Consider the following 22,250-nt stretch of genomic DNA (forward strand, 5'->3'; position numbering starts at 1 on the left):
GCTGCAGGTGTGTGCAAATACCAACCCTTTGAAGGGAAGGCTGCTTTCCTGGCAGCATTTGTGTTCAAACTGGGAATCCTGAACACCCCAGTGGTGGACTGGAGGGTTCTCTTTGGCAGTCATTCAAAATGGACTGGTTCTCTTTGGCAGTCATTCAAAATGGACTTGCATCAAGATGGTCTGTTTGTTTTAGCAAGGGTAGGAAATCTTAGAAACAGGCAAGAAGTTCCTGCCAGATACTGCTTTTTAATGATAGACAAGGCTGTGCCATGCTATTCCCTTTGCACCGGGGTGCAGACGTGACAATACTCCATATAATTGCATGACAAGATATTTTTTTATTTGGGTTCAGTAGGGTAATCACTAGTAGCATTCTACATAGTCTGGAATGAGAACAGCACAGGTGAACATGAACATCCCAGGTAATCATCTCCTTACCATTTTTCTGCTGGTAGAGGGCACTTTCTACTCGAATAGGCAAAGCTCCTGTCTTGGCAAGTGTAATTTTAGCACATAAACTGTATTAAATTGTATAGACAAAGCATGTGATAACAATAGTGTCTCCATGGCTTATACAAGTATACTAGATTAGTACACTGTGTGAGAAGAGATTTAAAAAAATCTATTTCTTCTTCCCTCCCCCTTCACCTTAATTGAAAATTGCTACTGCTGCTTCATTTACCTAGTGGTATTTGATTAGCAGACACTGTGTACTATAAATCAGCTTATTACACAAGTGGAACTTCAGAATACAGCCAAAACTTCATTCATAGTCAAGAAAAGATTACTTCCTCCATACTCAAACTTGAAGTGAAACATAGTCCAGCTGAAGAGAAAAGACACTGCAGTCCAGCTGAAGAGTCCAGACATCATAATTCTGTTTTTTCACCTTCTGAAGAGGTTCAGGTTGCCTCCCTGGAAGCACTTATAAGTATATGCAGAGCTGCAGAAAGCATATTTTTATGAGTTCAGAAGATATAGAATAGCTTTCTGCAATTGCTGGGCAGCCTCACGTAAGTGGCAATTCCTGCCAATTTGCTCTGAAACAGTAGTTCATCACGCAAAAGCCAGCCACAAAGAAAAATGCATTTGAGTGCAAACTCTCCAGTTGTCCAAGAGCACCAGTCTCCAGTGCTTGATGCATCACTAGTCACAGCCTGAAGAAAAGGCCTTTAGTACTTAAACGCCAAAACTGCAAGAGAAAGGTACAGTATTAACCACCTGTTGAAAGTAACTCCCTTTACCAACCCACACCAGCATTTTTTGGCCAATAAATGCTGCAGCTTGCAGCTTGTTCAACTTTTTGCCAAAAGAAACTCAGTGAGGAGAAAGCATATGAAACCCAAAAATTACCGTGTGCTGACTTGTTATTTTTCTGTCACAGTATTTATCAATACTTAGTGTAAACCAAAATAATTAGAAGAAATCAAAAAAATGGTTTTGTACTTCAAGTACCTCAGGATAATGCTACGAGCAACCCTCAAGATATTCCTACCTGCCCAGAGTTCCTCCAGCCTGGGTGTAGTATTTGTTATAATCCAAGCGTAGCAGCAGTTGAGCTAAGTCAGAGTTTATTTGGTGATTGCGAACACTAGAGAGAATCTTGAAGAGAAGTGATGACTGACGACTGAATCCCTGCAAATTTGAAGATGTCAGTTCTGGGCCTTCTCAGAAGAGAAGGAAAGCAAGCATATCATCTCTTGTTTCTGCCTACCCAGTCCTTGAACAGCCTGAAGAAAAGAATCACTGCAAAAGATGTGATTAGTCTAGGATAAGGTACGGTGTGAGCCACACGAACTCCTAGATGTTAGTTATCCAAAATGAGGGACAGAGGTACCAACCTCCGACTCCTTTCTATTCCAGTATCTGCCCCCAATCTGCCTTTCTGTGCACATAGAGTTTCCAACTCGAGTTGATTAGTTAAAATAATTACAAGCACTTACATGGAAGGTCTTGGCTTACACTCACTCTTGTTCTACAGCTGTTAAAGCCAAGATAACTGCTTAGGCAAATGTTTGCATGGGAGAACAGAGCCACAGAAACAGAGATTCACCTTCACCAAAATACTGAGTTGTGCTGCTCCCCGTTCATCTAGTGGGCCCAGATTCTGACTGACCAGAGAACAAAAGCTATGACAAAGATCCAGGATTTCATTTAAGCAGTGGAAAACCTACATGGGATAAAAAGTATAAATTAGTAGTTGAAACAGAGTTCGAACACAGAGAGAAAACAGGTACCTGAAAAGTTGTAGTATTCATAACAAAGATGTTGCTGATATATTTTTTTAGTCAGGAAGATATTGATGTAGCTTTTTATTAAAAGGTTTTCTATAGAAAAAGGATTTAAATGTTATGCTGCATCTCTCCTCTGTCTCTCCCACGACCTCTGCAGACATTCTGAGAAAACAGCAATTGGCATGAACCATCCAGATAGGCACAGGACTTGCACACTGGCTTCTCTATCCAACCAGCAGGTCATCACTGCAGCTTTGGGATTAAGAAGGCAGGATGAAGACCAACAAGAGGTGTGGTTGAAGGCTTTGGTTTCACTGCTCACTAAACTTGGAATTTATTTTGTATCAGTTGATCTGACTGGGTAATTACTATTCTCACACCTTTATTCTACAGTAACCTTGTAGAGGAGCCCAGAGATATTGTGTTTCATTGAAACTAACCTACTCTGCAAATGTTTGTGTGAGGTTGTTTATAAAAATGCTTCTAATTTTTTTTTTTAATTAATGAAATTAAAAAGACCCTAAGTCCACTTGGGAACATCTCAACTATTTTTTTTCTTTTAAGTAGAAGAGGGAATTTTTCCTAGTCTAATGCATATCAGTATGAGTCCCACAGGAATACAGTTGCCAACACTATGCTCATTAGTTCTTTAATAAAATAGCTGTAATAAAAACAGTGATAAAACACAAGTTACTAAGATTAACTGAACACTGAAATAAGCTTCACTTAGAATTGACAGGAATACAGCATTCACATTCACGAACTGTAAATTAGATTATCTTAATTGAATTATCAGTTATAGTTTATACCTTGTAGTCTGCGGTTTATCACTGATCTGTTTTAAAAAAGGTGTGTTTCTTAGGGCACTTGGAGAATGGGTAGAATAAGGTGAAAACAAGACCTACTTACAGGTTTTAGGAGGATGAAAGACTGAGCCAACAAATTGCTTAGGAAGTGATCATGAGCCAGTCGTATACTCTCAAAATCTCTTGTGGCATTTATCTGCTGCAGAAGCTGTGAGAACTGAGACTCCAGTACATCTACCTGATGAATATGTGAAGATACCTCATTAGTGATTGGAGGAACTGAGAGTGCTTCAGACCAGCCAGAAGTTTTGAGTAAGAAACTTGCTTTCCTTATTGCTACTCCTATGTTAGAGGCTGAGGATTCCCTTCTCTCTGGCTGATGAATGGGGAATTATATACAAGAGCAGTACACAATGTGGGGTACACAACAATTTTTGATGCCTAAGTATCTAAGTAGAAAGGGAAATGGTCATTTTATTTAACTATGAAAAGGTATATAGCTAGCATGTAAACAAAGGTATTTGATTGTAGTAATTTCTGAATTTTATACTGGGAGATACTATTTGGAATCTTAGGGAGAAGGCAGCAGTACAAAAGCTCAGGCAGATTACCGTGGAGAATTTAAAAATCCAGGCCCCCTCTCAATTCTTTAAAAACCAAACCAAACAAACAAAAAAGCCCAAAACTTAACTCAAAATAGAGTTCACTTAAAGAGGCCAGAGAAGGAACCAGGATGGTATCTTAATGATGGTCCTTCAGAGATGAGTAGTTTCTCACAAACATTTAGTAGCATAAGATAGCTGCTAAAGAACTCCTCCATTTCACTGATTCACAAGTCCAAAAACCCTGTAATTGTAGCTGTAGTCTGGGAACTTGGAGGAAGCTCTAGACTTGTGAAGGAAATCCTGATTCCATTAAGGTACAAGGATTCAAAAACCTGAGATAGGTCTTCAGTGTTCCCTCCATGCATTTCTGCCACTTTCTGATTAACTGATACAATTTATCTTTCTCTGTAATACTCACCTGCAGATAATATTGAAGATTGTCCACAAGGAAAGCCATGTGATCCCTCAGACGCCACTTAATGGCATCTGTTCTGTTAGATTTCAGGTGTTTGCGTTGCATCTGGAGAGCCCAGCAGTGCTGTAGCTCAGCCTGGACTCGTCGCACACTCAGCAGGTATTTGAACACAACATTGTACCTACAGTCAAAAAATACAAAATTGTTTAAGACTAAACTCTTCCTCTGCTGCAGTTATGGAGAATGTAACAATGCAAGACTGGAAAAAGGAACAGGAGGTAACCTTAGTTAGGGCCAATAGTTAGGGCAAATCAAGTCACGGCCCGCGTGCCCCATTGCGCATCTTGCAGAGTAAGATTACTGCTTGTATTTATTACTGACCTAAAAATTACAAAGTTAGTTTCAGTGTAAGGAGGGAAGCTGTCAATGAAAACACTGTTAAAGTAGTGCTGTTTGTAAATCAGTGCAGATCTGTAAGCATCTTGCAGGTCTTACTCCCATTACAAATACTTTCAATATGAGTAAGTGAAATGAGTCATTTTAAGGTTCAGGGAGTAATAGCTCTACCTTTTCTCTCCATAGAGAGGAAAAATACCCCCAACACTAGTGAATGCCTCACATCAGGGAACATAGGGATGAATATAGAAAGACCATACTTAGTGCTTACTTCTCAAGAACGGCAGGAGTAAAAAGAATGTGCAGTGGCCACTGAACTTTGTAAGAAAGGCCCAGAGCTGCCCATCCTGATGTGGGGGCTTCACGTGGTGATAATTCCCGGGAAGGCCCTTCACGACTCTGACAAGTATCTGAAAACAAGCAAGGTGCTGAATTATGTTATCTTGGTCTGTGCAACCATGGCAAGAAAGAAAAGGGAAAAAGGAAAGAACAGAATTAAGAAGAGCCAAAGTAGTCTAGGCCATTACATAAGGCAGTAAAGAAAACAAAATGAGTATTTCTTTTACTTGAGAGAAGGGTAATTAATTGATTTGAAAACAAGGTCATCATCTCCCCTTTTAATTAACTTCTAAAAATGCACGTAGATACCTTTATGTTCCTTTCCATGATACTCAATAGTTAAGTGAAGAAGAGGAAGAAGGTTGTCATCATCTAACAGCACCTTATGAGCAGACTGCTGAAATGCAATGTTGACATCTGACAACAAGAGAATACATATCAGCACAAGGTGATGCAGCTAGTGCTAATTTTGCACCCTTTAATTATTTACTGGGTCCTAAAAGACAACAGTGATGTACAACTGACACTCCTTTCTTTTAATTCTAGTTTCAAATACCTGTCATCAGAAGGTTTCTGAGGGATTGTTTTCACTCACTCTCTGATGCATTCCAATTCACTAGTGCTGTAGTTTCAAAACTAATGACATCATGTAGAGAGTTAAATGTCCATGTACTGGACGTGGCTTACCACTTTCCTGCTATACCACAATGAGGACAGTTTGGTAAGCAAATAAACAACACTCACCATGTTCAGTTACAGCCGTAGGTGGAGTCTTTAACATGTGTTGTGCAGTATCAATGAAGGCCTGAAACAGCTCACCTCTTCCCAGAAGGTAAAAGTCTTTTATAATCTGTGGAGATATATTTTTGTACCTAACGTAGCAAAAACTGAGCAGAAATTTTAAGCATCCTAGCTGATAGCAACCATTTTTATTACTTGGACAACTGCTGTTTCTAAACACAGTTGGAGAGCTCTGAATTTCATTCACTGACCAAAAAGTCTACAATGCCTTTGCTTCAAGATGCAAACTACAAAACCACATACACATACCCCTCTAACTCAGTCTCTGAGCAAGTTCTATCAGTGTATGCTCACTCTTGAGAATGAAAAATGGAAACATCTTTACTAAATGAAGAAAGCCCAGAGTGTAAGGCAGTAAAGTATTTAATGGGAAGAAAGAAGGGAAGAAAAAAGAGACCTGCTTCAACAAAAACAAACTAGCAGCTGCATTACCTTCAGTTGTCCGAGTAGATCCGATTCCTCCACCATCAGTTTCCAAAGATGCTAGTAAAGAAACAAAAATCAAACAAAACAACAGAAACCTCCCCTCAGAATTATCTCACCCATTCAGAGAGAAGAGTAGCTGCTGTCTTAAGACACTTGTGATGCATACAAAAAGAGCACCTATACAAAAGGCTATCTGAAGTACAACAGAAGACAGTGAGAGTCCTGTGTAGCAGCCCATGCTACCAGTTAAAATTCTTGATATATACGAGCAAAAAGCTCTGCCTAAGAAACCTGAAGACGTGTGACAAAAAAAGTGCAAATTCCTATGAAATCAGTTCTTCCCCAGCTTTGTTCTTGCTTCTCTAACCTCCCGATATTCTTAGGTTCTCCTCCCTGCCCCAAGTGAAAAAAAGATTGAAAACTGCCAAAGCATGTGCTCAGCCAGATGCCATCTATTATGCTGAAAGCAAATGAAAAGTTCTGAAGTAATTTCATGTGAAAAAAAACCAACAAAAATTCCCTTCTTTCCCTCAAGAAAGAGCATAGTATTTGTTAATGTCCTTTTGTCATTAGAAGTTGCGTTTATGTGAAGCTCTGAGACCAGTTAGAACAACTACACTGTGACATGTTTGTTCAATCACTGGCACTGACGAGCCCCCTTCTTCCACATAATTCACAAAACTTAGCTCCTCAGCCTGCACAGTAGACACCCTTCCTAGGATGCTCACCTCAGCAACAGTGCTCCGTATCCAGTCAACCACTGATTCAAAGTCCACCAAACTAAAAAGTGGTTGCTGCTTGAGTCGATGTAGCTCTGCTGCAAAAGTGTCCTCCTGGTTTTTTAGGATGGAGCCTGTGCAGCAATGAGAGAGAATTCCAGAGAGTAAAAGGGGATGCTATTTGGAGACATGCAGCACAATGAAGGACCCCTTCCAGCATAGTAGAACAGGAAGACTGCACTGTCTCAGGTCTGGCAAGGAACATGAAAAGAAGGCTTCAAAGTACAAGTACCAAGGTATAAGATTACTATTGCATGTACAGATGCAGTGTGGACACTTGCCATGGCAGTGCTATACTATCAGTAAAACCCCCAAATATTTTCTACATAAATGGTTGCTGCTAAAAGCCCTTTTTCTAGGACTGAGCTAGATCTTTGAACCCACAAACTTTCCTGCTACATTAACCACTTGGTTTAGGTCTCCCCATACCCCTGCCCCTTTCAAATCTATCCTACTGCTTGAACTTGGGGACTTTGTTTTTCTTTAACCAACTGAGCTAGATTTCTTTTCCCCTTGCTTCTGCTACTGCAAGAAAACAGTCCAAATGAATTTGTCCTTTGTTCTCCGTAATGTCACTCAAGTAATTTAAGTACTTTTGCATAGATATACTCAAGGTAGAGCCACCACAGCAGTCTTCCTCCATTGGTCCAGGAATATATCTCCCACACGACCCCTAATGTAAACTTTTTAAGCTCTCAAAGTAAACCATCACCTAGAATTTTCTCTCCCTTGCTGTCTTTAAGGCTCCATGTAATTTGTCTTTCATAGCAACTTTGGGACCACCTTGCAAGTGAATCTCATATTTGTGGATGCAAATTAATCCCATGACACCATTCTGTAATATATAGGCTCAGAGCAAATGTGCCTTTGTGTCTATATGCAGCCTTTAGGGAGAGGGATGCAAACTGAAAAGAAAACAAGGCCTTTGCAATTGCTTTATCCAGAGCAAATCACATGGTGACTTGCTGCTGGAAACTTGGGAGACTATATTTGGAAAGTGTTATTTACTCATCCTGTTCTTACACCTCTCCCTTGGAATCAATCAGCAGCAGAACACTGGGACTACTGCTCTGTTCTGGCACAACTATCCATACAGTCTGAAGAAAAACAGCCAATCATCAGTGACTGTTGAGGAAGTTGTTAATGTGGCATTTTGGAAACTACGTGTCAGTCACTCATAACTGAGAAAAGGTTGCAAGAAAGATTTTCCTTACCTTTTCTGGTCAGGTTAACATTCTGATTCTCAAACATCTGAACAGATTCTCCCACAAAGAGGATTTTCTCAGCAACCCGTACAGGAATGTATGAAGGCAGCATTTCTACTCTCAAGGAAAACTGCTTCAGAGATGGAGCTAACATGTTCTCCTCCTCAATCAAGCGCTGCCAGAGACACCAGGGAAAGGAAATCAAGTGCAAAACAGTGTCAGAAAACCAGATAGAGAAGGTGTATAAAGGGGGCATGTGTGTGAGAGAGAGTGTTTAAGAGCATTGGAAGTAAGCAGAAAGGTAGCAGAACTGATTTGTATCATTTAAGTAATGCAGTAAACTTCCTTATGCTTCTGGTAAGCTACCAGATCTCCCTAGAGATATTGCATTCAAAAAGAGTGGAGGAGAAGGGGAAAAAGAAGCTAAACCTTTGTGGAACAGCAATAGATTTGCTGTATTAAAGAATTATGTTACATAAGCAAAAGTTATAGTGCAAATGCATTACATCAGTCTTGCTGCCGTAACAATATTAACTAGCATTACCAAAAATAATCCTCCCCTAGACCCATTCCAATGTTTTAACACTGTCAGAATACTTGTGATACAGGCCAAATATAAGTACCTCTACTAGTGACCAAACAGGATAAAGATCCAAAGGCTTGCTAGCAAAGATAAGGCAGTTTTCTTGGTTCCTGTGAAAGTTCTTTTAGAACAATACAGTAAATTATTTTTTTTTCTAAATGCTAATCAAGTATGGAGGCAAGATCTTCCTTCAGGAACACAGTATTTGTAATTTCACCTGGCTTTCTTGTTACTGGAGAATTAGTTTCAGTGGTCCATAATCCAGAAAAAGAAAAAATCACTCGAACAAAGTTTTGAGAATGTTTTCCATCTACAAAATTCTTCATTTCAATGGAAGAGTTTAGTACAGATTTGTATATTGACGTTAACAGGTTGGCACTTCTTAAGATTCTAGTGACACTTTTAGATGAGGCAATACCCAAGTATTTTATTGGTCTATCCCACTAAGACTCAAGAGTTCTTACTGTACTCTTTGAAGAGTTGCCAACACTGTTAGTTGATAATACTGAAGAAATAAGTTACTTAGTCTACAATTTCCACCATGGACTTAGAAGATTCAGAAATTTTCACTTTCTTTATCCAATATAATGAAATAACAGATTTCTCCACTAACTGTCTTTTTAAAGTTTTCCTCTGTTTTTCTTTGGGTGTAGTCTGTTTTCAGCAGACTGTTTGCACAGGGCACTTAATTAGTATGCAACACAGTTTCTGTGTGGTCACAGCCAAGCTGCATGCACCACACTAACTCCATAAGTGCCCATGAAATGTTTTCTCACCATAAACTAGAGGGTGAATGTAGAGTTGAACTTGCTCCACGCTGTTCTCTATTCAGACACTATTCACATGCCCAGTGTGGGAGACAACTCCATTGAGAAAGCTGCTTTGTGAAAGGGCACTCTAATGATATAGCATCTACAGGAAGAGTTACCACATTTCACCAATGTGCTGGCAGGTTGCTCCCTTGCTTAGCAGTCCCTTGACTCTCACATAACACATTTTCTACCAGTAATGTCAGTAGCATTAACCTGTTAGGTAACATTTGCACAACTAATGGTTATGCAAGAAAGGCACCTGGCCCATCTGCCCATAGAAAGCATGCAAATCAAGTCAACAACCAAGTTTCCCACACCCTGTTCTTGCAATTGTTCACACTACCACCAATGTCTATGTTAAACAGATCAGTGTTGACCATAAGGAATGAGAAACCAGTCAGTGAAGAGACTGACAGAACATAAACAGAACAGACAACTTCGGACACAAGCATCATAAAGTTACTCTAGGACAAGTGGGCATGCAGAAGTTCCCATTACTTGACATCAGTGTCTACACAGATTCCATCCATAGGGCTTTCTTCCAGGGGGTTATCCAAACAATAGGTTTCTGTCCCTCATGCCTACCAGCAACCTATTACAGTATTATTTCGATTTAGCATCCTAGCAGGTTTCAGTGTATGTCTTGTCTAGCATAGCTCGCGCTGAAGCAGAATACATACACTTATTCTTTAGATCCCTAAGGAGCAAAGACGCCAAGTTATGACTTGTAGATCTTACCAGGTCCTGCAGTTCCCGTAGCTGTTTTCCTGTAAGTCCCCCAATTCCTAAGTCATCATCATCTTCTTCAGGCTGGGTAGGGATATTTCCAGAAGAGGGGCCCTGTTTGATAAAGAACTCTTCATGTTGGTCTAGTAGCAATCCATGCAGCATCCAGGCAGAGAGCTGCTTATACATGACTCCATGACACACAGCCAGAATCCTGAGGTCAAGAGAAACAGTCAGTCAGGCCTTTGCACACAAGAATCAAAACCTCATTGTACGTCATTCCAGACGGTCCAGTTGGCCATCCAGGCAGTATGGCGGGTATAAAATTGCTAATGTAGTATTTAATAGCTTTTTTTTTAACAGAGAAAGGTGGACAAAAGTAGAAGATCCAAAACTACGCTCATATATCCTCTGAACGTGTGACTTCTCCATGGAAATCTGCTAATATACCAGAGCTATAAGTCTGCAATGGGCTGATGTTTCTACTAAAATGACATTTAAGTAGTTTGACATTCTCCGCAAGGACATACAAACATCACAACACCCACACCATCACATTTATAATTTTGAACGATCAAAGATCAGTAACAAGTCTACCATTTGCAAAACAATACAAGTAGACTTCAAAAGAAGAAAAAATACCTGGGTCTGAAGATTCCTGAGCCTTTAACCCAAAGTATGGAGAAAGTCTTAATTTCCACCACTCGCCTGCTTTAGATAAATAATGGGGATGGTGACAGTTTTCCCCTGCATGGCACTCCTACTTTTATATCATGCAAGGCTGTTTTGCATGTACTGTTTCAACAAGTAAGAAACACTTCGACACTAACTCCAGAACAATGAAGTTTTACTGTCTCTACATACTTTTCAAGAGCACTGCGAACAGGAGGCAACCCCCCACAGCTGTGTTTGTGGACTGTCTCCAATATCTGGCATCCATGAATCTGCAGAAAGAAAAGGTTAGACTAGGTCTGTTATTTGGATCTGTACTGACCTTTTCATACATTTAAACATTACACTTTCAGCTATAAAAAAAAGTCTTCACAAACCAAGCAAGTCTTACAGAAAGAAAGGTGTAACATGCTCTGTGTAGTGATGAAAAAGGCCTTCTATGTGTAGCTCTACACTCAAGCTTCTCTCAATACTTTCCCTTAAAAAAATGTAAGCATCTTTGGAGTCTAAAACATTAGCCCCTGCCTTTTTTCAGGCAACAGTAAAGAAAACAGACTCAGAAAAGAAAAATTCCAACCACCAGCATCCTGTCCTATAAAATTCAAGACATCAAAGATTATGGGATAAGGGAAAAAGTCAAATTCAGTGTAAATAAATTTGTCAAATAGCCTCAATACTTACAATAGAACTAGTAATAGGACATCCATTACTGAAAAGACATTATCTTCTAGTATTAGAAAGTCTGAGATGGGGGCAGAAATTACTTTATCAGCTAAAGAGAAAACCTGTTAAGAGAAACTAGATGCAATTTTACTGTACCTTCTGAGTTTTGATCTGTTCCACCATGACCATCACAGAGGGGAAGAGTAACTGAAACTGCAGAACAGGAAGTGAAATATTGATTTAGGTTGTTATGTAAGGAAGAGAAAAAAAAAACCCTATACTTGAGTAACTGTGGACAGCAGCTGAACACAATAATTTAATAAAACTATTATGTCTTTCCCCACAAATTAGAAACATGACATGCAAATCTCTAGAAGTATGTCTTCCCTCCACTGGACCAAGATGCACAAAGTTACTATGTTCTAGCTCAGGCTAGAACTGTCAGTGAGGAATGTGTGAGGGTCAAGGTGGAGGACCTTAGCTTTGTGTTAAAGTGCAGGTGATTCTCCGAGCATGATTAAGGGACTATAGATGTAGAGCCATTAAATAGAAATGGCATGACATGATAGAGTAAGCCTTGTTTATCCCACCACTTTGTTATTAGACTCAATGAGGGATAAGTGCAAGCAAATGACACTATCTCTTTAATAACATGACATACCTGGTCCAAGGAGTAATTAACATGTGAGATGGAAAGATGTGGGTCAGCCAGAAACTATAAAGATAAAGCAAATAATGAAGATTAATTACCACAACCACTGGATAGTGACACTACCCAAGATAAGACAGCTACTAGTCTAACAGAGATTAATCAAAACCTCTAAAACTGAAAACAGAAGCCATAATGGTCTGAGACAGCACTGGGCTCTGACAAAGATGAACTGAAGGAAGAGGGGACAACACTTATTACGATGAAAAGTAATTTACAATGGCATCTCACAGGAATAATTTGGAAGGCATCTCTAATGTGGAAAGGAAAATACCTTGTTTCATCTTAAAAGCTACTACTAGTATGTTTATTGCAGAAATTACTATTTTTCACAATCTGTCAGCAGCACTGCAGCCTCTTGTTCTGTATTTCTCTCCTTTACCTCTTGTTCTAGGTCAAGTAGTGCCTGTCGATAAGGCTGCAGCACTGAATCAAGACCTGTGCAGAAGGCTCTCAAATAAATGCCATGCAATCCACTCTGGTTTTGCTGAGATGGATGGTGATCCTGAAACCAAACAATAAAATTTTCATCAGCATCCTAGTGCAAGTCTGAAGAGTAACGTAGTATCTGTGCAGTGTCACAGTAGTAGTCAGTGTTCTGAACATGTTGAAATGCACCTTAGCTCACCATAAAATGATCAGAAGAACAAATACATCCTTGTCACAATGAGAGTTACTTGAGCAGATTTATATTTTGCTCTTTTGGGGACCTGTGCAAGTGCTGGGAGCCACTGGTACCAGTGCTGCTTTTCACTTAAGCACGCCTCTTGGATCTCAAGGCTCTTCACAAATCATGAGGAGACAGTCATGAACATCCCACTCAATTCACAAACCCTGGCCAGTCTGGTGTGGTCAGGAATTATTACAAGACATCCCAAAGAACAGGATTTTACATTTGATTCATCCTTCACTGCTCTCTACCCTCCCTTATATGCATCGCAGAGAGCTTTCTGGAGCTCTGCTCGGTGCTAGCACGAGCGCGGGTATGGGCCACCGGGCACGGGCCGCTCCTGCGTCCTGGGCAGCTAGGCCTTACTGGTACCTGCCGCACTATTCCCGGGAAATACTACGGCCCGGCGGCCCCACCTGCTGCTGTACGTGTCCCGTGTACTGCTCCACGAATTCAGCAAAGCGGATGTAGTCGGTGCCGAGGCGGCACAGCCGGTTCAGGACGTTGGTCTCGCTGGGGTGCAGAAACGGCAGCTCCTGAGACACCTAGAAGAGGAAGCAGCGGTAACGGACGGAGGGACGGACGGACGGACGGACGGATGGGCCGTGCAGGGCGGCGGCTTTGGTCGGGGCCGTGCCACACCTGGAGGCCGCCGCGCTTGCTCCAGGTGAAGGCCGCCCCCGGGTACCCGCTCAGCGCCAGCAGCAGCTCGTGGATCATCTTGCCGCGCGGGGCCGCACGGGCTGCCGGGACAACGCGGGGACCGCCGGAAACGGCGAGCGAGGGGCGCGGAGGAGACGGGGGAAACGGCTAAGGAGCAGGAGCACAGCAGCGGGAACGGCCGGCGGGAATGGCCACGGGCGGGGGAACGGCCGGCGGCGGGGGCCGCGCGAGGGAGGGCACGCCGGAAGAGGCAGCGGAGCGGCCTAGCGGAGCGCGGCGTGAGGGGCGCCGTGTGCCCCCGCTCACGTCCCGACCGCTCCAGAGGCGCTTTGGCCTTGGCAGGAAGAGGACGATGCAGTAACGTGGTGGCTGTGATGGCGAGTGCCGGTTCGGGAGGTACCATCCAGGACAAGAGCAAATGCGTAGCCTTCTAGGTAGGTTGTTTCGGTATGCCTCACTAGGTTTCTCACGTTATGTGTCAGTGTTTTATCAGTGCCAGTTTTATCTTTCTCCATTTATTATGTATTGCTTTCCTTCACTTCCTGTCGTAATCCGGCTAGTCTTTTAATGAAAACTGTCTAGTTTGAAAACTATGAATTTATTTAATAAAGTGGTTTTCAGTAGCCTCTTTCATTGCCCCTCTCTCCCTCCAGCCCCCCATTTGTGAGAGTGTTTTTCTCTATGTGCATTTTTACTCTTAATTTAGAAGAAATTAGTGTTTAGTGTTAAGGGTCATCTAATATGTTTTTGGTTCACCTTGCCACAATAAGGTCTGAAATATAGGAAGAATATGGGCATGTAGCTATATAGCTATACAGCTTTATGTGTAACTTGGAAGTCCTAACAGTGTTAATCAAGTATGAGTATAATAAAACTATTGTATTTTGTCTTTCTGTTGACAAAACTTCTAGTGTCATAATAATGACTGAGTTGGTCTAGGCATTTGTTATGCAATCTTGACATGAATATCACAGTATGCAATTGGTCTGGAAACCCCTCCAAAAGAACAGATAACAGTAGTTTATTTAAAGGATTTTGGTGCTCATTTTCTGATTATACATGATTATTCATTAAGGCAAAAAACTTAAAAAATTTTTTACAGAATTGATTGCTCAAATTTTTAAAAGAGAGAAAAATAGGTATCTCTGTAATATTTGCAAGGTCATCTGACTAGTGCTTATTCAACATTAAGAGAAAAAAAAGTCAAGAATCGGGAAAGGCAATACATTAGACACATAAATACACAACTCCTAATAAAAACATTTTGCAGAGTAAATAACAAACAACAGAATTCTTAAATCAGGGGAGCTGTTATATGTACCATTGAATACAACCTTGAAGAAGTTCAGATAGGTTCTTTGATGATAAGCAATACTAATGTTTTATTTTTCTTATCAGAATGAGATGTTTTTGAGGGAGGATTGTGGCACTACAAAAAACGTTGCAGCACTGCAAAAAAAAAAAGGGGCAACAAAATAAATTCTGCACTCTGACATAGTTTACATGTAAATGTTATTTTAAATGTCTTATCTTGTAACTTCCAAGTGGTCACATGTGAATGCAAATGTTAATAATTAGAACCTTAACTGCATTCTAAAACATTTTGATTTGTAATTTATGTCTACCATTCCCCAATGTAGTTATTTCTGAAATTATTGAATTATGGTCTTCCTTTAACCAATTATGTTCTCTAAGATTGTTGAGTCCAACCAATGACTGACCACCACCTTGTCACTAAGTGTACTAAGTCACTTGTCACTTGAAGCACTAAGTGCTATGTCCAGTCTTTCCTTAAACACTTCCAGGGATGATGTCTCCGCCACGTTCCCAGCCCATTCCAGTATCTAATCACCCTTCCTGTGAAGAAAATTCTTCCTTATGTCCAACTTAAACCTGTCCTGGCACAGCATAAGACTGTATCTTCTTGTCCTATACATGTTGCCTATGTATATATGATAAGTAAATATAATTTTTGATGGGCTTATGGAATCACTGAGTTTGGAAGTGACCTCTGGAGGTCTCTAGTCCCACCTTGTTTCCTCAACGCCAGGTGAACTTGAGTGGGTTTGTCCAGGACTATGCCTAGTTAGGCTTGAACTATTTCCAAAGGCAAAGACTCCACAGCTTCTCTATGTTAACTTGTTCCAGTGTTGGATGACCTTCAGAATAGAAATATTTCTTATTTCCTTGAAGTGGGACTTTTTATGTTTTTCAGTCCATTGCCCACTGCTTCTTGGCATATTCTCTCGTGCTCTCCCTCAGATGTCAGATGCTCCAAGCCTTTAATCAGCTTCACTGTACTTGTTCCATTATGTCCATGTCTTCCTTGTACTGGGGAAGCTGAAACTGAATCCACTGCTGGGAAGATGAGAATGATTGACTCCCTTACCTGCTAGTGATGCTTTCCTAACAAAGGCTATTGGTCTTCCAAATTACTTAATTTGTGCTTAGGTAGTAAATGTATGCCCAGGCAGTGAAATTCATGGGGCTAATTAAAATGGACACATGGTGGATGGCATTGTCAGTGCTCTGATCCTTGAACAAGAAATAGGCAAAGCAACAATAATATCTTCTGAGGGGAAGGAAACTTTCAGAGCGTGATTCACCTGTGGCAGTGCTGCTGGATGTTGCTATTGTTTTGGGGCACCGTGTTTCAACTTGTGGTTGACATTTCAGATGCGTTACCACGGTTTGGTGAGCAGAGCCGTTTCTATGGAAGGGCACGGCTGCATCCAGCAAGGCCAGGTTTTGCTACTGTGAGGGGCAATGTAGCTGGGGAACCTGGCAGGACAAGAGGGCCGAGGCAAAGCAGCACATGGGAGGCAGCCGGGCTGTGGAGACTGAGCTGATGAGGCTGCACTGCACACAGTGGGGCTCGCATGACTGAGATGGTAAGACGTGGGTCATGATCAGGTTGACCTGGGCTGTGTCCCGCATAGTACGCTGGCAGAGTTAAGGCCAGAATTTAGGTGGGTGTTACGAATCAGCCTAACAGAAAGATTCAGGTTCAGGACGCTGGCCCGCGGAGAGGGAGGGACCACGGAAAGAAGCAGGGCGGCCAAGCCGGGTCCTTCAATTCAGCGGGACGAGCCGGGCTAGACTCGGGGCTGGCTCTCGTCCGGAGGGGGCTGAGCAACTCGTCATTTCTCTTCAGCAGCGGCCGGAGGTGGCGGGGGCGACCAGGGTGCGGCCGGGGCGGGGAGAGGGAGAGCGCGGAGGGGCGACTCCTCCCCCGCCACACCCAGTGCAGCAGGAAGAGGAACAGCCGCACCCAGCTCCCGCTAGCCCCGGCCCAGCGCAGCGCCATGGCGGCAGAAGACGTGGACGGGCTGGCCGTGTCCCGGCCCCACTATGGCTGTGAGTACCGGGGCTCCGGGGGCGCGGGAATCCGCGCGGCTGCCAAGCGACGCCTAGCCCGAGCTGTCTGTGCCTTCCAGGGTCCAGCGGTGGGAGGGGAGGCTGGGCTGCCGCAGGCATGGGGGGAGCCGCCGGGTCCGGGCTCTGGGACTGCCCTGCGGGCGCGGTGCGCCCCGCCGGCTCTCCTCGCGGGCCCCGGCGAGCCGCGCCTCCCGAGAGATGGGTGCCGTGCCTCGCGAGAGCTCGTCCAAGTCCGACAGTCTTATTGTGTGCTGGAGATGAGCGCTGGGAGAAGACAGTGGAGGGCAGTGACGGGGCGCCCCACGGCTGTGCCGCCGTCGTCTGCCGCGAGCGGGCCCCGCGCCTCGCCCAAGATGTCCGCCGCGGGCGGGGCGGGGCGGGGGCGGCCCTGCCTTCCGCCTTCCCGCCGATTTTGGCGACCACACCCCATCTGCCGGCCCACATCCCGCTCCCGTCGGACGCCTTCACTGCATTGTCATAGGTTTGCCGAGGAGAGGGAGGCTTCGGGTCTTGACGTCCGATGCGCGGGCTCGCCTGTGCTATGACACCGCGTCAAAAATGATCAGTGGCGGAGGAAAACGTGGTTCTGTGGAGGGGCGATGCTGTAAGCAGCAGTCCGTCCGATCTGGCCTTCAACACTTCCAAGGATGAGGCCGCCACAGCTTCTCTGGGCAACGTGTGCCAATGTCTCACTATCTTGGTTAAATACTTTCTTCCTATCATCTGGTCTAAATCTTTCCCCTTCTAGTTTAAAACTGTTCCCCCTTGTCCCATTGGTATCCCCCTTTCCTTTTTATAAGCCCCCTTTTAAGTACTGAAACAGTACACAGTGATGTATCCCTGGAGCCTTCCCTTCTCCAGGCTGAACAACCCCAGCTGTCTCAGTCTGCCTTTGTGGGAGAGGTGTTCCAGACACCGGAACACAGTCTTTGTTACCCTCCTCTGGACCTGCTCTAACAGTTTTTGTGCTGAGGATGCTAGACCTGGATGCAGGGTTCCTGCTGGGGTCTCACAAGTGCACAGTAGATTGTTGTTGAAGGCATTTTAGCCTTTGCTTAATAACATTATGACATTATGAGACATTTCCTATTAGTCAAATTGGTCCATAAAACCTAAAAAACCTGTGGGTTTTTCTTCTTCTTTTTTTTTTTTTTTGACATGAGATGTATTTAGCTGTAAGTATGGGAAGAGAAGACTTTCACTGAGACTCTGAACAGAATCTGGAAGATTTAGGCATATTACCCCTATGTAGGTCTTCAGCGTGATCTGAAGATGGCACGCAGGTTGGGAATCTGAATGATTCTCTTCCATACAGGTAGTGTGAGTAGCATTTCCACCTTGTTTTAGAGGTGGACTATAAAGATATAGAAGGGATTATATGATGTGAATATGTATTTGCGTAATTCCTTAATCTTTTGCTACAAAAATCAGAGGATAGGTGAGGGGACAAGTGGTCATTGATGTGCTTTTGAGGAAGACAAAGGCAAAGCCAGAAGAAAATAATGGATTGTTTTTTAAGAAATTGTAAGAGGGATGCAGTCAATTTGTGAAGTCAGGAAGAAGGAAGCTGGCAAATTGATGTGACAATGATAAGAAAACAGGGCATCTTGTGTTGCTAGTAAAGAGCAAGTCATCCTTAGTTTTCTGAATTAAAAAAACCCAAAACTGTGATGGGTCCCTATGGGAGAGGTCGTATCTGATTTTTGATGTGCCTGTTTCTGTTATATTCGATCTTCAACCATCTGAGGGCCATGTTTTGTTTATTTTCAGCTGTCTTGGATAATGAGAGATTAACAGCAGAGGAAATGGATGAAAGGCGACGCCAGAATGTAGCCTATGAATACCTTTGTCATCTGGAGGAAGCAAAGAGGTGAGAATAATTGTTTTTGAAACTGCTGGTGCTTTAAAAGAAGATGTGACCTTTGGTATGGGGAATAATTTGGATACATATTACCTCTTGTCTCCATTTCTTAGTGTCTATATAGTTTCACTGGAAAAAACAACCAACCAAAAAAACCAAAGAAACTCCCTTCCTCCCTGAAAAAAACAGCTAACCTCTGATGTGTGTACCTAACGTTCTCAAAGACTTAATGACAAGGACTCTGTATCTGTACTGCTCTGTTCTTCCTAGCACTGGATGGGTTCTCCTGATACGATGATGATTTTTTACCTTTTCTTTTTATATACCTGTTATATATTCTCAATACCCTTAATATGCATGCTTTTAATTCTTATAGTCTAATGTCTTAGCATAGTCCTGGTATTCTGTTAAGCCAGAAGACCAAACATGCTAAAGGCGTCGCAGTTGGAGGCCGAAAACCTTATGGTATCCTGAGTAACCAAGACCTTCTCTAAAACATATCCTGTAACCTAAAAGTAAGTCCATCTGGGGAAAAATACTTTTAAGATAAGAAGATGTCACACTGTTAATTTAAACCTCTCATTGGAGAATCATTGTTAAGTATGCTAATTTACAAAGGCCGTAAAATTGTATCCGTGATCTGCTGTGTGTGTACATTTTGGTGTATTCCACCTTGGCAAGTTCGTGCATCATAAAAATTCTTATTAGATACTGAGATAAAAAAAACCCTTATCCCTTAACTGTGTCTGACTCTTAATTCTAAGTCACTCTCTGTTTTCTGACTTGTATTTGTCTGGTGCAATATTGCTTTCCGGCATAGCAGTGCACACGAAAAACAGTTATTCCCTTCCTCTTAAGTGCAACCTTTTACAAATTTAAATTGTAGCAGTGTATATCCCTTGCACGCTGAGGACTAAATTCTTGCATATTTCTCCATGCATCCATATGTTTAATAGATCTGTAGTACTTCTCCCTGGGTTGCTCAGACTTCTCTCCAGGCGTTCGGTGTCTTTCTGGAAGTCCACTGCCAAAAAAGAAAAAACTTTTCCCACAGGGTGTTAGTGTGCATACTTCTAAAGAGTGCAACCATTATTTTGTATACCCCAATAGATTTGATGGTATCCTACATGATTGCATAGTACCTACTTTTTCATGGTGTTACGGTATAGTAGAGTTTTGCTGAGTTGTCACCTTGAAGTTGTGCTGCTGAAATTTGTTTCTTGTCTTCTGTTTATATGGTCTATCATGTTTTCCCGAGTGTGTTACCCTTCACTTGATCCTGCTGAATTAGATTTTTCCTGGTTTTTGTTTAAAGTATTGAAATAACTTTTATCTTATTCCTGAATTCCAGCATGTGTGTAATCTCCATGTTTAGTAGGCATATGAACATACTGTGTATCTTCATTCAGACAATTAATTGAACGTATGATCAGAACACAGTAGATGCTGTGAAGGAAAAAGAACTGTTATTAAAAATGAATGCATGAAGTCCTGTTGTTGCTATTTAAAAAAATATTTTTGTAGACATTAAATCCTATATGCCGTATGTGAAGAGTAGGTGTGTGACATACATAAACACATGTTCGACATAGCTGAGAGCGTGTTTTGTCGTGGCTTACTGAACACTTAAGTCTCCCTTTGTCTTTCAAAAGATGATATGGGTTAAGAGCCAGAAAATATTCCCTGGCTGGGTGATGAATTTTGTACGAATATGTGTAATTCTTCCTTAGCAAGGCAGACGTGTTCAGCTGTAGTGACTTTATTGAGGAGGAAGTACTAAGTTTGTACAAGTTTACTGCTGACAGAATTCAACAGATTTGATTCCAGGACTTTAATTTTACCAAGAATGTGTGGTATGTTTTTGAAGGGATGGGGAGCACGCAGTTTATGCTGTAGTCCTTTAGGTGCTTTATGAGAATTATCACTACTGGTAGGTTCACAAAGACTGCTTAGTTACTAGTAGATAATAATTTTCCTTCCATACAGACTTGAATGAAGTTTGAAGTAGTAAGATCTGACTGTGTTTCAAAATAACTCCTTCCCTTTGAATCCAAAGTCTTTAGCAGCAAATGCTGGGCAAACAGGGAGAGATGAGTTGCACTGCAGTAACTGTCCAAGCTTGAAGGAGCCCCAGATCCTTCATTTGTGGACTCTTCCTGTCATCAGCCTTGGAGTAAATACTTGAGGAGGTGCTGATTCTCTCTTGAATTCCATGCCCAGGTCTGCAGAAAAAAACAAAAAACAAAAAAACCAAAAAACCCTCAGGTAAAAATACGTTCCACAGTAACAGCTTTAATATTTTCATCTTGCTCTTGCTTAATCGTGGGGACTTACTCTTTAACTAAATCAGCTTTGACTCTGAAGTTCTTAGTGATCTTGTCTCTGCTTCTGAGTGTCGTCTTGATATTGATGAAGTTGAGCAGCTGGGCATTTGATTTTTGCCACACCTTGTTAGAAAAAAGGAAGTTTTCACTTTTGTCTCAGCGTAAGCCTTGAGATTTTTCAAATGGCTAGTGGTTGCCAGTATGTTTTGTAAAGAAGGAAGCAACAGCTGTGTTTCTCAGAATTCAAGTAGTGGTGTACAGTCTTCATTGTAGCCACCTTGGCCATTGGTGCACTTATTTTTCAAGTGGAAGGTCTGCTTGGAGACCCTCAACCCTTATCCAACCCGTAACCCATGTTTGCTTAGTAGCATAAAGGCTGTTCATGTATATATGAGTTGGAGTTCCTTATTCCTAAAGTTAAGGCCATATCACTTAACACAAGAGTTAAAGATTAAAAGACTAGGAGAGGAATGGACTTCTGAGTTTAATAATTAAGGTATACAAGGGAGAGCAACGGCTTGAGTTCACTGTCTGCTTCCAGGAAGCTTTTTTTCCTTCCTGAGAAGTTATTTTGTAAATTGCCCTTGAAGCTTTATTTTTCACTACTGGTACAGTCTAGAAGAGGGCTTTTGGCTGCTTTATTGGTAAGAAATTCATGCAGCAGAAACAATTAAACAAGAACCATAAAATATCAGTGTGTTTGAAATTAATGCCCTTGATCTGAGATTTTCTGTATTTGACTTCTTTGCCAGTAGTGTAACTGAGGCATAGCATCTGAATACTGTGGCATTTTGCTTGTGCTATTGATAACAGTCCCTCTGAGTTGTGAGAGGGCTAATAATCTTTCTTCATGGTGAGAGAAGGTCAGATTGGAAGTTATATCTCTAAGGAGAAGAGGAAGACCTAAGAGCACATGAAGGTCGCTGGTGTACTCTGTGTCACACTCAGAAGCTGAAAAGATGAACATTATAAAGTCGATGGTAGCCAAGGCAGGGTGAGAGGCAGCTGGAGAACAACCCTTGGTGACTCCTCTTCTCCATAATCATGTTACATTATTACAGTATAATATTGTATTCAAACACTGTAATTTGTATGATTTTTTTTTCTGCAACATTAAGGCACCTAAAATCATGTGATTAACAACATGCTGATTTGCATTGCATCAGCATTTTCAGAGGCTTGC

At 42.0% G+C, this 22,250-nt stretch overlaps 2 protein-coding genes across 3 annotated transcripts in view; one reads left to right on the top strand and one right to left on the bottom strand.

Moving 5' to 3' along the window:
• Positions 1-331: 331 nt before the first annotated feature.
• On the bottom strand, positions 332-13,561 carry TUBGCP4 (tubulin gamma complex component 4). The gene is made up of 18 exons (XM_062501300.1): positions 13,484-13,561; positions 13,258-13,386; positions 12,554-12,676; positions 12,124-12,177; positions 11,619-11,675; positions 10,992-11,071; positions 10,140-10,341; positions 8,016-8,181; positions 6,751-6,875; positions 6,029-6,079; positions 5,540-5,645; positions 5,105-5,212; positions 4,728-4,866; positions 4,064-4,241; positions 3,144-3,278; positions 2,054-2,170; positions 1,496-1,635; positions 332-1,192 (listed from the first exon to the last, which is right to left on the bottom strand). The coding sequence occupies exons 1-18, from the start codon at positions 13,559-13,561 to the stop codon at positions 1,180-1,182; spliced, it is 2,001 nt and encodes a 666-aa protein (XP_062357284.1). The 3' UTR covers positions 332-1,179.
• A 3,245-nt stretch (positions 13,562-16,806) lies between these two features.
• The window catches only part of IQGAP1 (IQ motif containing GTPase activating protein 1), a 47,851-nt gene continuing 42,407 nt past the window's right edge, over positions 16,807-22,250 (top strand). For both annotated transcript variants that reach the window (XM_062501809.1, XM_062501808.1), the window contains exons 1-2: positions 16,807-16,861; positions 18,653-18,752. In XM_062501809.1, coding sequence (XP_062357793.1) covers positions 16,810-16,861; positions 18,653-18,752 — 152 coding nt within the window. In that variant the 5' untranslated portion in view covers positions 16,807-16,809. The remainder of the gene's footprint in view (positions 16,862-18,652; positions 18,753-22,250) is intronic.

Source organism: Cinclus cinclus, chromosome 13 (genome assembly GCF_963662255.1).
Source record: "Cinclus cinclus chromosome 13, bCinCin1.1, whole genome shotgun sequence".
Taxonomy (NCBI): domain Eukaryota; kingdom Metazoa; phylum Chordata; class Aves; order Passeriformes; family Cinclidae; genus Cinclus; species Cinclus cinclus.